Here is a 16,961-nt window from a genome sequence, read left to right as displayed (position 1 = left end):
CAGTATTGCAGGGAGGGTGCCAAGGTAGGAAAGAAGAGACTGCACAAGTCTAGTTAAAAGTCATCTTGCATTGATACTGGAGGCCTGGGCCCTTCATCCTCCAAAGTAGCTCCAAGTATCACTTTCTAATCTAGAACAACCTGTATTGGTGATATTATTATTCATTTGCATTGATGGTAAACCTTTAGCATGGAAACAGGTCATGTATTTATTTCCAGGATTATTTTTTGAATAAAAAGCACAAAATTATGATAGAAGTATTAGAAAAAAATATCACTTCCCTTTTCCCCTCTCATTCTGCTTAAAAAAAATGTGGATTTTGATGACTTTCAAAACTTGTATTCTCATTTCTTTCATTCCTTCCTAAACCAATACGGGTCAAAATTGGTTGGGTATGATGCTACTTTGTAACAGGTTTACAATAATTAGCAAAATAAAAATGTAGACAAGACAGCATAAAAAATGGAATGTACCTTTAGGGGTAAAATGTTGAAAAGGTGACTCATCATGAAAATGGTGGATCATGAATATTTGCTCGTGCCCTAACAATATTCTTATCACTGGGTGTACCAGCATACAGTAACTCAACGCGTGCTGAATGAAAATCAGTTTTAGTGGAGTAGATGTCAATGTCAGGAAAAAGGCAATTTGGAAAAGATTCTAGCACAAAGGCGTCCCTCTATCTGGAACATCAACACACAGCACACACACGGAAGACAAGATGCTTGCACTGATTGTGGACACCTATGCTTAACTTCCAGAGCGCCATCCCTTCTAATGCACGTTCTGGTCACTCGCTGATAGTACAGACCACTCCTGGGACTTTTTCCTAAATATGATGTGGCACCTGCTGCCTGTGCCACTGGATCATTCCAACTGCACAGCCACTCCTTCTGCGTTCCCATGGGCATAACCTAGTCTCTGAACCATACATTAAGGGTTTCACAGAATCTTTTTTATGCACATATTATGGGTGTTCAATATTTTTTGAATGTATGCCTAAAAGCAGACCAGCTTATATCCCTTGCACCATGCAAATAACAGCACAGAGTAGGAATTACTGGACTGAGACTTTGGAGAATAGAGAGCTCTATGCAGAGCAAATCTCTACTATAATTTAGCTATCATGCCATAGATTCAGTATCAAGCACAGGTGCACTGCTTTCCTTTGAACTTGACACTGCAAGCATATGCTATGGTATTGAGTTTCCCTACTCTGGTATATTCTACAAATATAACTGAAAGTTAAGGGCTGAACCCACCTTCTTTGCTTATGTGATCCAATCCATATTTATAGGAAAAAAGCTTATGATATCAGACTGTAAAAGCCAAAATAATAATGTGGTTTTGGGGCTAAGAATCATTTCCTCCAAGGTATATTTGTTTTTGAGGGCTTTGATGCCAATAAGAAAAAACCTTACTATTTTGTTTTCTAAGAGTCACAAAATATTTAATTGAATATATAGTTTAAAAAGAGAAAAACTCATTTAGAAATGATTTACTTCATTCTTATGAAAGGATTTTTTAATGTGTTTCAGAATTTGGCCCTATAGCTATTCACTTCTTATTCTTAGGTAGTTTAAATTTTTAAATTTATGGCAGTCACCTATATAGTATGACCTATAGACTGAACTCCTCCTAGCCTGAATTTTATATTTAAGCTGCTAAGGGTGTTTACTACTGAGTGCTGAGTCCTTTCTGTGGCATTCCTCATCAAGCATCTAACTCGGGACCCAACCAAACAGGAACAATACAATATCTGAATTCATTACAGAGAAGCAAGAATATATTTTAAGATGATTACAGAAAGAAGCTTGAGAGAGAGAGAGAGAGAGAGAGAGAGAGAGAGAGAGAGAGAAAGAGAGAGAGAGGTAATTTTATGTACACTTAATACACAAACTTGACTGACTAGAAAAAAGTTAAAAACAATTTAAACAATTCTGGTTTGCTGCTCTCCCAGATTACAGCATATATTTTCATGAATGAAACCACATGGACAACATGATATGGAAAAAAAAAAAGAAGAAGAGAAAAGAAAAGAGTGGGAACTTGCAAAATCAAGAGCTGAACAGGAATATATAGCCCGAACATCAATGGACATGAAAGATAATAGTAGACACCATTGACTCTTGTGGCAAAACACAAGGCTCTGAATGGCTATCCATCCAATTCTTTCCTCAACTTGTTTTTATTTGAAAGGGAGTGTAAAGCTATTAATGGCTTACTAGTTGTAAAGCCACCACTATGCTGATATGGCAAACTGACAGAATATTTCTTTCAGTACTTTATATACTACAAAAACTTCTCCCTAGACAGGGCTACCCTTAGATGTGTGCTCACACAGATGTTACCAGACCTGCTTAGAGCAGGGTAGACAGGACTCAGAGACCACTCTGTTCCTCCCACCCAGACCTATGATTTTGAGTGGATAATGGGTGGGACTTACAATTCTCCTCTTTCAAGGGTCTCCAGGCCAAAGCTTTAAAATGTTTTGAGGGAGTCAGGTGACTTGGAACAGAATGAGAGTCTACCTCCCAAACAAGGGGAACAATTTGATTACCCTGGTTATGGGAGATAGAAGATTTCACTGGAACACTTCCTTTCAGAGAAATCAGAAATCACCTCTGACCTTTGGAGTTTAAGAAATATTTCTCAATTGCATTTGTACATTTTCCTGGTAATGGACTCTGATCTGGGGAGTGGGTTTCAGTTATTGCATTTGACTGGGAGAAAAGAAATAGATGACTGGTGGCTTTTTTCTTTTTTAAAGCTCTGACTTTACGTTACTGTTTCTGATTTGGCTGTTGAAGCTTTTAAGGCTAATGGTGGCTGTAATGTACCAAACAGTGCAAGAGAGAAGAGAAGTGGAAATTAATTTAGCTATCCATTTGTCAGGATTCAGTCTGGAAGATTTTTTAGGAACCAATCTAAATCTACAGGATAGCCTGGACCTTTAAAATGGGACACAGAATCATTCAGCTCCATAACCTTTAGTCTGTTTGGAGAAAGGAACAAATGTTAAATTTGCTTTCTGGGCAAGATAAATATATGTAAGACTGCTTGTTAAGACACTGTAAGCCTGTTAAGATCACATCCATTAAGGCAACAGGTTCTACAATGTTGTTTTAGTAGCAATTTTAGTTTAACTACTCTTGGGTATGCCAGTGAGAATCTGGGCATTCATTACCACAAATGCATTTGGTGTGTAGGGAGAATTCAACTGCTAACATCAAGAGGCTAAAGTGCAGCTATGAGATCATCTTACATTACCTTGAACTGGGAGACCAGCAGCAGAGAGATGGAAGCAAAGACAAGTTTCTATTAACGGTACCTTTGACGTGGACAGAAATATAGCATTGTTTATTTTCAAAATTTCTTCTTAAATGGAGTCTCTGGAGTTGGAACTGTGATAAAAATGAATTGTAGATGTCTGAGGACCCAAGATTAACTTTCATTTGGAATGAAGGATTAAGAGCTGAGAACTAAGGTGACTGCTGATCTGTGAGTGGGAGGAGTCAGGGAAATGTTAAAGGTCTTAAAAAAAGAAAAAAAGAACCTAGGCCAGTGAGAAGGCCAGCCACAGATGAAAACAGTTGTTCTGAATTAGGGAGAAGTGGGGTGTCTATACACAGAGTGAATAAGACCCTGACTCCCTTAAGATAGAAACCTGGATAGGTACCTAGCTGGAGCCTTCTACTATGAGAGGTAATAAAGGTTGGGTCATACCTGGACAACTTCTGCAAACACAAAAATGACTGCTGACAGGCTGTCTTTAAAGGTTGACATAGGCAGAATGAGGTGATATTATGTATTCTGATGTCCAAAGGGCTTTTCACAATAGAACCCACTAACAAGAGTGCAAGCCTAAAGGGCTGGGGATGTAGCTCACTGGTAGAGTATTTGTCTAGCATGCACAAAGCCCTAGGTTCAATTCCCAACATTTCCTTCCTCCCACCAAAAATAAGAAAAAAGAAGTTTATCTTCTAACTAGTACTTTTCATAGTATGAAAAATTGCTCTGGAAGTCTAAATTAGGAAGGAGTATCTTCAATCTGCTTATGAATGATGTAGAAAATTCGAGGAGGACAAACTGAGCTTACTAAAGAAGCAGCAGGAACTAACAAAGAGCTATAGCAGAAACACACAGACAAGAATTAGGAGGCAAATTCTCTAGAGGAAGCTGGGTTTAGAGTTTAGACATAGAAACCAATTGATGGATTTTTGGAAGATTCTAAATTCAGCAGACACACTGATGGTTCTGTAACCAATATTTAGGAAAATCCTCACTCGTGGCTTACTGAGGGCTTCTCTATGTTCCACTGTAATAGTTGGAAAGGTGAGGAAAACTGGGATGGGACAATCTATATATTTATATTTCATCCACTGATGAGGCCTCTTTTTTCACTGAGCACTTGCATTTTGTCATTTCTATTTCACCAACTCCTGTGCAAACGCAAAATGTCTCCAGAAAGTCAATGTAATCCTGGAGGATAGCTGTCATATCTTGGGTACTGAAGAATAGTTGAACATGAAGAGGGAGAAGTGTATGAAGAGGTCCAGTGATGGGATGGAACACTAGGTACATGGTTCCAAGACACTGCAGTCTTGCCAAACAGGTTGAAGTGGAAAAATTGCCTTTCCAAGAGACCTTCCCGCCACCTCAGAATAATGTCTACATGTTTCTGAGGTGGGAACCTATAAACAGTGGTTGGGGAAAGCCTTCTCTAAGGAAATCCTGCATGTAGTCGTGCAGTCATAAGCTGCACCTTGGCAGGCAGAAGAAACACCAAGGCTCCCAGAAAAGCAACACCAAACAATGTAAGAGCCAGTGGACACCAGGAAGGGGAGGCCCTGCTTAGGGACAGGAAAGAGAGGTGGTGAGCGTGAGTGCTCAGCATGGAAAAGACACTGATTCCCTCTAACCTCCTGTGACCACCCAGGGAGTCACACTGCCAGCACGTGTGCTCTAAGCAAGGAGGATGACTATGTACTCAGCAGCATGGCCTGAACAGGAAGGCTAAAGTTCAGGGTGTGTATTTTCCTCATGCAGATTAAGATGAAATTCAGACAAGGATATGATCCAAAGCCACAATACTTACCATTTCATCAACCGTGGCTAAGCAGAAACTATCGGCATGTTCTCTAGTAGCCAGGTTTCCATTCTCCCAGCATTTTGCTTTGAATAGTGATACTTAAAAAAGGATTCCTTATGCATATGCTGTAAAATATCTGACCTACTGTTAAATGCTTGGATGTTAAAGGTTTTCTGAAGTCTTTAAGATTCAATTTAAGAATATATTAAGTATCTTGGGGTTCCAAAACTCCAGTGAAATCTCAAGGACTTAAAGGGGAGTTTTGGCTCCTTTTTATACATACCAGAAAGACAATATACATTCAGGACATTTTCAATGGCAATGAAGGTACCATACCTGTGATGATGGTAAGGATGGTGGTGGTGGTGGTGGTGGTGGTGGTGGTTGTTGTGGGAGGAGGGATAGTTGTGGGGGGATCTGGATAAAAAAAAAAAGGAAAATCAAACCCACAATGCTGAACACAACCATGATCAGTAATGACAAAACATAGGCATGAAGACATTGAGATGTTTGTTTGATGGCTTTCCCTTTAAAACCCAAAGTTCTTTGCCTCCCCCAAAGATTTAGGTTTTGCAACCATACCCTAAAGCCTTACTGGGAAGAGCTAAGAAAAGAAGAGACTTCTTATTAATGAAGTGAATCAGGGATGAGGAGATATGAAGGAGAGAAGTAAGGAAAAAGCTAAACATGACACTCCCACCCCACCAGATAGATCCTAAAGGTGAGGCTAAATTACCCTGGTGCTAAGAGGGTACAATGGCTGTCATTTCACTCTACTTTCACAGATGGGAGAAAAGAGAAGGAGAAGGTGCTGCTTCATTTAAAGAGCTCGCATCAGCTAAGGATGACTGTGGCCCTGCACACTTGCAGTCTATGACTGCTAACTTCATTATTCTCTATCAATACATCCCAGCAGGAAGTAGAACTACTTCTATGCTCATAACAAATACAAAGAAGAGAGAATGTCACCACTGAATATCAAGTTCTAGGCATGTGAGATTTTACTGAGATTTTATTTTTTAGAAGTCAATAAATTTTACAACTTATAAATATTAATATGTTGTCTTTGGTCATGTTAAAAGCTTGACCTAAGTGGACCACAATGATAAAACTGAAAGAACAATTTCCATCGTGTAAACAAGAGAGCTAAATATAAACTGAAGTTTGACCCTCAAAGCCAGGAGCACAATGGGGAACCCTCTGTCTGATATTTGATACACTGTATATGCTTCTATCATCTCAAAAATTATTTGGGGATACGGGAAGGGCAAATATGAAAGAGCAAAAAAAAAAAAATTCTAAGCCCAAATGATCAAACTGAATGTGTTAAACTGTCAGCAAGACTTTGAACTAAGCAATCATTCTGCTATAATACTGCAGAAGACGATTTGAAGGCTTTTGATTTTAAATTTTATCTAAAGCACGTCAACTTTTTCTCCCTGACACATCTGGTGTCCTTTTATCTTCAACTGAGCTCTCGGATTGTCTAATTAATACATCAAAACTTTAATTATATACTGTACCTTTACTGGGTTTGCACAACTTCCTAGAAGTTTATGAAACCACTATTTTGGTGTTTGGTTACAAGGTTTGCATAAAACGAATCCTACCATAAATCAATAATCTAAGGTTTAATTTTCCTCACAAACTGCCTCTCTCATGCAAATATGCTTGTATGAATTTGATAAGGAAGAATTAACAGAGTATTTTATGAGAGACTTTGCTCCTTGAAGTTGGGGACACAAGCAAACTAAACTATTGTTTAAGGCATCCTCACAGGAGCCCAAAAAGGATTCCATTAAAGAAAAACCTCATTCTCCTCTAAGAAACAGAAATGATTAAGTTAGTAATTTAAAATTACCTTTTAAAAAAGAATAGGATGAGACATATTATCCTTTTGGCATTATATTCAATCTTGCTACTTGGCACTTTTTACAGAGGTCACAGGTGGGAAAGCATTTTGTGACCCGGCAATTCATTTGGACGCTCCCACAACTGCTGCAGATGCTACAGCAGAGAGATGACTCAAGCGCACTGACCCCTGAGCCTAGCACCCAAGACATTCTGCTCCTTCCACTACACAACTAACCTATGTCCAAAGGGTGTCTTCTGCCTAGTACGGGGAAGTCAATGTGGCCTTTTCTGTTTGCTTCAATCATAATATTATCACTGAAAAGGAACATGTACCTGGAAGAATTCCTTTAGATATACTATAATGCTATTACTGTACCTATTTCTACATGTGTTGAAACAAAGAGTGTGATGTCTACAATACAGTAAAAATGGATGTCAATGTGATTTGAAAGTATGATGATGAACCAACAGGAAGACAAGACTAACAAGGGCATGGACTTCAGAGAGAGGTCACCAATTCCTCTCATCTTGTCAAAACCACACTCCTGTAATTATCTTCATCACTGTTGGGGCAACTGTTGTCCTTCACATCTGGCTCAAGTAACTGAATGAACTAGAGTCCATTCATTGGCAAAACCTCCATGCTTAGATCATTTCTAGGCATAAGAGCAACAGAAGGTCACTATTTAAGAAATATAGAGTGCTGGGGATGTAGTTGAGTGGTAAAGAGTTTCTGGAGCATGTGCAAGGCCCTGGGTTCAACCCCCAGCACCAATCAATCAATAAAAGAAAAAGAAAAGAAATACAGAGTTGGAGCTAATCTCTGGAAGTTACTTCCAGAGAATTAAACATTTTAGAAGCATATCAACTTTCAGTTCATAAAGTGCTCCAAAAATTGCTGCAGTAGTACAATAAATTAGCTTTGGAAAGCAATTGCGAGGATACTTTATTCATCAACTAGTGATACCTCAGGCTGGTTTTCTAGCCTGTCATTCCAAATATTGCTACTAGCACAGATCAAGAGAGGCAGGTAATATATTGCACATTTATCAAATCCCTACACAGTGATAGGTGGACTATCTTGGGTTAGGGATACACACATATACAGATGTGTTTGCCTAATTAGGTGTGCCCTACATTTCTTGTTTTCAAATAATGCACTGTGGCTCAGAGGGTAAATTCCAAAAGGACAATCTTTTGTTGGAGGGGACTGTTCTACTGGAAAGCAGTGAGAAGAAGAAGACTTACAAAGAAGGACAAACTTCATTGTGGACTTGGGAATCATAGTACTGTGGTCTTAAGACATACCTGGTAACCTTGTGAACTTGGGCAAAGTAGTACAATCTTTCTAAGCTTCATTTTATAATTTGTAAGATGGGCTGACAATAATGCTTACCCTATGGTGTTATGGTAGAGATTAGATGAGAGCAGGTATATAAAATTGTCACCACAGGGCAAAGAACGAAGCGAACACTTAACAAAGGCTAGCTATAAGCTAGTATCCCCAATTTTTCAAATATGTCTGCCCATCAAGCCCTCAAAATGTGTCTTATCTTCAGATACAGGAACAGTAGCTATAATAAAATTTGTTTATCCAGATACCTGAAGTCTTCTGAATCAGACAAGCGTATTACAGACTGGTGGAAACTTGTCAATGTTGTTTACAATCTGTGCTTTGTGAAAAGAGCTAGACTGTAAGTCCATAAACCTGGGCACCAACAATGCAGAAGACTCCCACCAGGCTCAGAGTCTGGGGTGAAAGGGGCACATGCAAAAGCAAGGAGAGAAATTTATCTCCTATCCCCACTGAACAATGCAAGGAAGAGAGGGGGCTTTGTGTATCTCCAGTTGAAAACACGACATGCTGTGCCTGCTTCTCACCTGCATGGCAGAGCCATTCCCTTCCCGTGGATTGCCTTAATTACCTGGGAGAATTAATGTTACTATGTGTGGATCACCACCAACAACACTGGCGGTGTGCAAAGAGAATCTATAACAGAAGTCTACAAATATGGTGATTTGTCATGAACTTTTAATTTTGTATTACACTAAGGGAAAAACCTCCTCAGGTATAGACTAAGGATTATATTTTAATATTCATGTAGGTAAGTATAAGGAATGCTTCTATTTGATTAAGAAGATTGCCACTCCTATTCTCTTCATAAGGAAAGTGCTCAGGTTCTAACACACTATAGTATAAATAGTCCAGATGCATAATTTATAGGTATCTCTGCATATATATATATATATACTCATACTTGTATTATTTACACTGCTAACATGTAGACAGAAACCCCCCCATATTCAAATTTTTCTAACACTGGAATTTTGATGTGTGAGATCAGTTCATGAATTTTTCTTGGGATAAAACTAAGAGACTTCAATTGGACAGAAGAGATGCAATCTGATAGTATAAGATTACAGAGGGAGTGCACTCCCAGTAAAATACAGAATATTCACCATACACAAAATCAACAATAAGATATAAATGGGAAATGCCTGGCACATAGTAGATGCTCAGTAAATATTTGACAACGAAAGAATAAAATTCATGACATGCTTTAATAATGCTATAGAAAGATGTTGATAAGGAAAATAAGATGTATTTCTGAAATTTAGCATTTGTGTTGGTAGCAGTGTGGTAAGTAGACCTATGTGAGCTATCAAGAACCTCGCATTTGTTCTGAATATTCTGACTTGTACCATCTTCTGGAATTTAATAGGTTCATGCTGAAAATAGGGGAGCTCTGCTCATCAAAACAGTAGAAAGGTTAGCCCCATCATCACAGGAAAGTACCACTGGGAATAAACTTTCAGAGCTGAAAGCCACTAATTGGTAAGGCTGAATTTTTTAGTCATTACTTCTAACATAATCTCCAAGGCCTGTATTTGAGGACAGCTTTCCTACTCAGAAACTATGACCAGAGATTATGATTTTGTGGGACACCCTTGTGATTAGAAGGAGGGAAGAACAGACACTGTTGACCCAGGTGGAGACACGGGGATCTACCTCAGGCCAGGCTTCTTCAAGGAAACCAACTGGTTTCCAACTTGCAAGCAGCAGCTACATGTGGCTGAGTCAGAAGAAGGGGTTTATCTTCTCACGTACCGTATACATACAGCATATAATCCGAATGAGCTTTCCCCACTATGTTGGAAGCCTCACAGCGGTATGTACCATTATCTGTTTTGTTTAGGTTATTGATGAACAGGTTGGGCCCAGACAATACGGCGTGTTGAGGCATTTCATCATCGACTCTCACCCAAGTTACCATCACAGGCCTGAAGAGGAAGGGGGAGAACAAGAAGTCACATTATTATTTCCCACTAAGGTATCCACATCTAACTTCTCACCCATGCATTAAGTTAATCACACGCAGGGTGATACAATTAAAGAGAATCTATTTAGAGATATTTTAAGTCCACAGAATTATAAACACGAAGTCTCTAAGAATCTGTTTGGAATACATTTTATTAAAAAAATATGATCAGGTGTTGAAAAACAAACTATAGGCTGGAGTCTTATTATTTCCAATTCATTTTTAGTAAGTCAACAAATAAAGCAATGTGTCCTACTTTTTTGCCATGTTTTATGTGGTTTCATACCAATTCAGGCAGGACAGAGCTCACCCATTGTTAATCATCTCATTAATTAGAAAAAATCCCAAGTTCTTGGCTAGTGATACATGCATTAAGCTGATGCTATAAACACATTAAGAGGTTCGCTTGCTTATAAGCCAATTGTGATATTTAAATGGCTTTTGAGTTTCACTAAAAAGAATAGGCTTTTCCATCTAAATAACATTTTGCTTTGGCCTCTGCTTTTTGAAAAACTACCTCTGATTCTGGAAAAATGCAATCACTTTCTCTCCCCACCCACGGTGCAACTGTGATGGCCTAATCTACCTCATCTATCTATTCCTTGGCCACCAACTGCCTTTCTTTACTTGTTCTCCTAGGTCCAGGCATTGCTAGACCTTTTTCCATGAGAATGCCTGAAGTCCTCCAGGCTGAAGATAGGGGCTCAAGCTAATAACCCCCAAGCACATCTCCACATAGATTCCTCAGGTCCTAAGGAAACTTGATCATCAGAAACAAGTTTGTTTTAGTGATTTAAAATATATTAACATATCCACTAGGAAAAAGCAAATTTCATAAGATGTTCTGGAGACAAAAATGCACACATACCAAGTATCTTTCAAACCCACTGAATTTGAAACTTCTGTTCTTCAAGGCATCTCCTTCAACCTCCTATGAAACTGAGGTCACATCTAAGAATGTGTCTGAAAACTTTTTTGTGTGTATATATGCTTGTGCATGCAGGGCTAGGAATTGAATGGAAAGCCCCGTGCATGGTAGGCAAATGCTCTACTGCACCCCCAGCTACATCTCTATCCCCAAAGTTTTATTTCTAAGGAAGGATAACAGGTTAGAGCCCAGAAGTAACTTCCTTTCAGTTCCTACTGCTACCTTTAGGAACAGTGACATGACAAGAGACCAATGCTTAATGATGAAAGAAGACTCAAGTTAGCCCTGTCGTGTAGCACTGAAATTTTCAAATGGGATATGAAGTTACGATTTTACTTTAATTACACATGAGTTTGTCATCACAACCCAGTAAATTATTTAAAAATTAGTATTGCATATGTCCTCCTTGTAGGCAATGGCAAATGGTCCTGCCTGGCTATCAGACCTAACATCCTGCTGGTTGACAGCTGAAACAATCGGTGGGGGAAGAGCTGAGAATATTCATGACATTTAATGGCAAGTTAAATCACCATTTTTATTGTATGCAATTTCTTGAGAAAATAAGTAGGTAATATGCTAGGAGGGATAGCAGAAGAGTAATGTGTGCTTGCTCATACAACCATATACCCGTTCCTATTTGAGAGGAACAAACAAATACCCTCTCTGGCATAAATGTCTTGAAGAAAACATGTAATTTACTGTTCCTGTGGCACATTCAATTGAACACAGTACCTTCTTCAGGAGGAAAAAAAAAATACAGAAACAAAATATAGGTTAGCAAGCCATAGACTGTAAATGTGGTTAATGTGGCTGAATATAGGTATTGCAAGTGGTAAGATGCTTCTGAGAATTTTTTTTTCCCCTTTACTGGATTGTTTTGGAAGTAAGGGAAGCTGCTAATTAGGGCATAAATCAAACAGTTTACAAAAAGAAAGTGCTGAATCTTTTTGCAGTGCTCAAAAGAGAAAAAGAATGTTATGTCAAATTTTAAAACATTCGGAATCAAATAACTTGGGAACAGCCGAAGAAAAGCAAAAGAAAACTAAAGCCACCTCCTAGTCATCGTTAAGGCTCTAAATGGTTAGACAGAGGGAAGCACATTCCAGCCCACTGAGAGGCAAGCAAGAAAACAGGGCAGGTAGAGGCTGGGCTGGGCATGGTGGCTCAGGCCTACAGTTCTAGCAGGAGGCAGAGACACAAGGATTGTGGTTTAAGGCCAGCAGGGGCAAAAAGTTAGGGAGACCCTACCTCAAAAACAAGCGAGGTTGGGTGGCTCATGGAAAATTGAGTAGGAGGATCAGTAGCCAGCTTGGGGCAAGAGTATGAGATCCTAGCTGAGAAACAACCAAAAAAAAAAAAAAAAGCAAAAAACAAGAAAGGGTTAGGTGTGTGGCTCAAGCCCAAAGCACAAAAACTCCAGTACCACAAAAAAAAGGGAGGGGTGGAGGGAAGTGTGGAGAACTGAGTGCAGCCAGATTCCTTTTTGGCTCTCTGGGCTATTGGCATAGGTCATTCCTTAGCTATTCTGGGGAAAATTCTTTCCAAGGACTTTGTGGGAAGCTTCATTAAGATGCTCTCAGCTATTTATGTGAAAACTGTGATGATGTTAGTTAGCAAAACTCTGTGAGGAAAAAAGAATCATACCACGGGACAGCAGAGGGAGCTCAATGCTGGCTTTTGTTGGGTACCACTAAAAGTTTGAGTGCCCTAAATCCCAGTGTGATCTGTTCTTCCATTTCGTGATTCCACAGATTGTTTTTTTCTTTCCCTAAGAAACAGTTAAAAAATAATCTTTAAGAGGAAGATGAAAAATTATCCCCTCCAAACTGAGAAATACCTGAAGAGACAAGCACTAATGTTTTTTTTCTCCCCATGTTAGTGGTGACAAATGTAGTTCTTCTGATTCACTTTAGATCATTTCACAGGGGTAAATAAAGTAGCTCCTTTATATTTATTTCAATAACATGAGAGTCTTAGTTGGTTCTTCCATTTTTTTTATGCAGTGACATACACATCCTCCTTGAGGAAAGTTCCTGAACCTTTCCTCAGTAACAAAAATATTTCTCCGAGTTAAGTATGACATTTTTCTTTGAAAGAATGAGATACAAAATAAAGGGCAAATATGTTTGCCTACTGCTGGCCCTAAATGTAGTGGCTTTATTCCAGTCAGGAAACCATCCTTCCAGCTTAGACGTTAATACGGCAGGTAGCAGATGTATCGTTACATTGTGGACATGCTAAAATTTTATTAGGATTATTTTTCCTGTGTGGGAGAAAATAGTCCTGACAATCATATTGATGATAATAAAATAGAATTAGCTGAGATTTCAATCTTAGCTGGCATTTAATTTCTCTCCCAATCCTCACCATTAAGAACCATTGATATTTACTCCCCCTCTTTGAATATTCTTATTTTCTGAAAAATTTTCCATCACTCCTACAGAAGGAGACAGGTGACAGGCCAACAAGCTGTGAATGCACATCTTTGTGTTATGACATTTACTGCTCATGACCCTCTGCCAACCTTGGCCTTCAGAACTTACTGGGGCTTCCCGATGGCTTCACATGTTAACTCAAGCGCGTCCCCTTCACGGGTTAGGCCTTGTAGAGGATAAGTCATCTGAATATGCACTTGAGGCTTATCTGTGTGACAACAACACAAAGTACAATGTTTAGCAAATGATATCATCAGGTAAACTCAAACTTGCACGCTGCCACAAACCCCACACTACCAGCATTTTCTCTCTCCCCATCCCTATGTCTTCAGTAACATCCTTCTAATTAGTTAGTAATCCCGGCATTTGCTCAAATTAAATTGACTAATAACTCTAAGGAGTGAACCATGAATAGATAAGAGATTCATAAGCCAATTGTGCTACATCAAACATTTCCTGTGAAATACACTTTGTTACATTGAAGTTTATCTCCAAACTCACTCAAGCTAAAGGAAACTCATTTGCCTTCATGCTGAGGTGAAGCCACAGATATTTGTGGTGCTCAGAATTGATATATTTTATCATATATCATATATTACTATGTGACAATATGTTGTGACACTGCATATTAATAAGTTTGCCTCTTCTGTGCTCTTATTTTCAAATGGGAAAGGCAGAATTTCTGAATTCCATTCAAATGGCTTTCAAAAGAAGTAGGAGGCGTGGGTGACCCCCAAGTGAAACTCACATCTTGGCATAAACATAGAAGAAGAAAGGAAACTGACATTTATTCAGAGCCTACTGTCACAGGAACTATTACTGGTAGGGGAATAAAGTCTGTTTTAAACTCTGGTACCCACAGAATGTAGTAGCTACTCTATCATAGAGCTAACTCAATGAGAGACTATGTACTCAACAACAGTACTATGAAATGCATACTGGGCTGGATTTCTGATTCAAAGCTACCTTTCCCAATGGCTGTCCATAATTAAAGCCACATATAGCTTCCTAATGCAATGAAGTACTTAAGAAATAATGTAAGAATTCTTATTTCCACTAGCTGCTTAAAACTGTGCTCGTGTGTGGGTGGAGGTTAGGATATTAGAGATGAATGATGGGAGGCTCAGGGTGCAGGGAGGGAAATGGAAAAAGTTGGAATTAACATGGGTAGACATTTAAATACATTTAGAAATAAAACCTGAATAGAATTAGGAGTATTTTGTTTCCTAAGCTACTAATCCCTAAATCAGTTTCCTCACTTAATTCTGGGGCTCTGTGTAAATGTGTATTTTTGGAAATGTACCCAAGAGTAGTAAGTGTGAGAGGGCAAGACATCAACTGGCTGAAAGGTCAAAACAATTACCATAGTTTTACTTTCTCAGACAATCACACCACCTAAACAGCCCCTTGGCCTTTACAAGCTGTAGTGAGCTCATTAATATTCTTCCTATGGAATAAGAGAGACAGAAATATGGTCAGGCTCAACCAATCTCATCTTGCACACAGCTATGTAACCTGCACAAGGAAGTCCTCTCCAGGGATGGATGCTGCCAGATGCATTTTTATAGTCTTGTTCCTCTCAGAGTTTTCTCTAATGTCTCCAAAAAATGCATGGCATTCAAGTCCTTTTAAGAGAGCCCTCTTGAACACCCACCAGTGCACACTGCACACGGTATCAGTTCTGTTTTCTGAGAAGCTATGTCACTTGCCAGAGAACATAAAGTTGACAAGCCCCAAAGCTCCAGCTGATCCTGAAAGTAACACAGTTCTGTTGGTGGACTTAGTGGCTAAGGAAATATTTAAAAGCAAACTGGCAAGGTGGTTTCCAGATACTGACAACTGATGGAGCTTTAAAAGAAAGGTAGAAATATTCAACAGGATGACCTTAAACCAGCACTGGCTGTGGGGTTGAAGCAAGAGCTCCTGGGCACCCTGTTTTAGAACTATAGACCCCATCTTAGGCTATTTACCCTTATGTCTATTACTTTTGATGATGTAAACCCCTCCTCCACATACACAGGGTGTTGGTGAAATCTATTTTAAAAAGATACACAAAAATTAATGGGAGGTTATAACACAGTACACAGATTATGAAAGATCTGCTGCATAGTAATTCACATGAAGAAACCAAAGAACATTATGGGGTTCTTTTTAGAGGATTTCTATCATTCTTACCCACAAACCATTTTGGGCAAGGCTAAATTTAGAGCCCTAAATTTGGGCTGGGATGTAACATTTGCTTATAGGTTAATCTGTGAGCCACAAAAGGGCTACATCTTTCATGCACTGCTGACTTAGGCCCATTAATTAAGGAGAATCTGGAAAGCTTGCTGGCCTGTGTGGAAAGTTTCTGTTAGTCTCCCCTCCCCTTTGTGTAATTTACAAGCAAACAGAAAGGGTGTATTTTTCAGCACAGTGCACTAAGGGTTTTACATGAGCAACTTCCATTAATAATAAAGAGAGTGTCGAAAAATCTAATCCACCTTGCCTCTTCGGAACCAATGAGATTGTTTTAGTTAAATGCTTTTTTATGTTCCTGATAAGCTGTTTACCAGTTGTCAATTATACACATGAATCAGGAAGAACAGGCTAAGGGCTTGATATACCTGGAGCTTATATTGAAAAATCATACATTAAGTCACAGAAAATACACTTTTGGTTTTGATAACTCATTTTCCCAATTTACTCTTTTGGTTTCTTGAGGAACATCTACCATGTATATGTGGCTATAGCTGCCACAGTTACCTTAATGGTTGGGTGAGAAAGTAAACATTAATCTCTCTTGCATTATATAGAAAAATGTCTCCTCCATTGACAATGCAGTATTTATGGTCAGATTATCTGATCATGGGCTTCTGAGCTGTCTCCTCACCCTATGAATCAAGCAGAAGGTTCATGTGCTGAGATCTATCCCTGGGGTGATGAGAAACTTCAAAACAAATTCTGTTCTCCTTCCTTCATCCTAAAAGAATGTATTATCAATAAGCGGAACAGAAACACCGGGATTCCACTGATACCTCTACAATTCAGGGATGTTAAGTTTCCCAGGAAGAAGACCCTGACTACAATGTAAGTCAAAATATTGAACAATCCAGATGGCTGACTGAATAGCCCAGAGCTCATCATCTATATTTTAATTATGTTCATAAATCAAATGTTATAACCCACCAAATCTTTTCTGAAACAGAATCAGACTCCAAGATTTATTTTTAAGTAATGAGGTAAAGCCTAGTACATTTTCTGGGGGATCATTTTATGCCTCGGTTGGTGTTGTAAGGCACAAGGGTAAAAGCCAGACAACACTTTTACCCAAGTGCAATAACTGTCCAGAA

At 38.9% G+C, this 16,961-nt stretch overlaps 1 protein-coding gene across 6 annotated transcripts in view; it reads right to left on the bottom strand.

Moving 5' to 3' along the window:
• Cadm1 (cell adhesion molecule 1) overlaps window positions 1–16,961 on the bottom strand; it is a 317,257-nt gene that overhangs the window by 28,596 nt on the left and 271,700 nt on the right. For 3 of the 6 annotated variants that reach the window (XM_074066681.1, XM_074066682.1, XM_074066685.1), the window contains exons 6-8: window positions 13,738–13,837; window positions 10,056–10,228; window positions 5,429–5,509 (exon numbers count right to left, since the gene is read on the bottom strand). In XM_074066681.1, the coding sequence (XP_073922782.1) occupies window positions 5,429–5,509; window positions 10,056–10,228; window positions 13,738–13,837 (354 nt within the window). The remainder of the gene's footprint in view (window positions 1–5,428; window positions 5,510–10,055; window positions 10,229–13,737; window positions 13,838–16,961) is intronic. The other 3 variants (XM_074066683.1, XM_074066686.1, XM_074066687.1) reach the window with 1 other exon arrangement.

This window comes from Castor canadensis, chromosome 2 (assembly GCF_047511655.1).
Source record: "Castor canadensis chromosome 2, mCasCan1.hap1v2, whole genome shotgun sequence".
NCBI classification, from domain to species: domain Eukaryota; kingdom Metazoa; phylum Chordata; class Mammalia; order Rodentia; family Castoridae; genus Castor; species Castor canadensis.
This window is presented reverse-complemented; position numbering and strand designations above follow the sequence as displayed.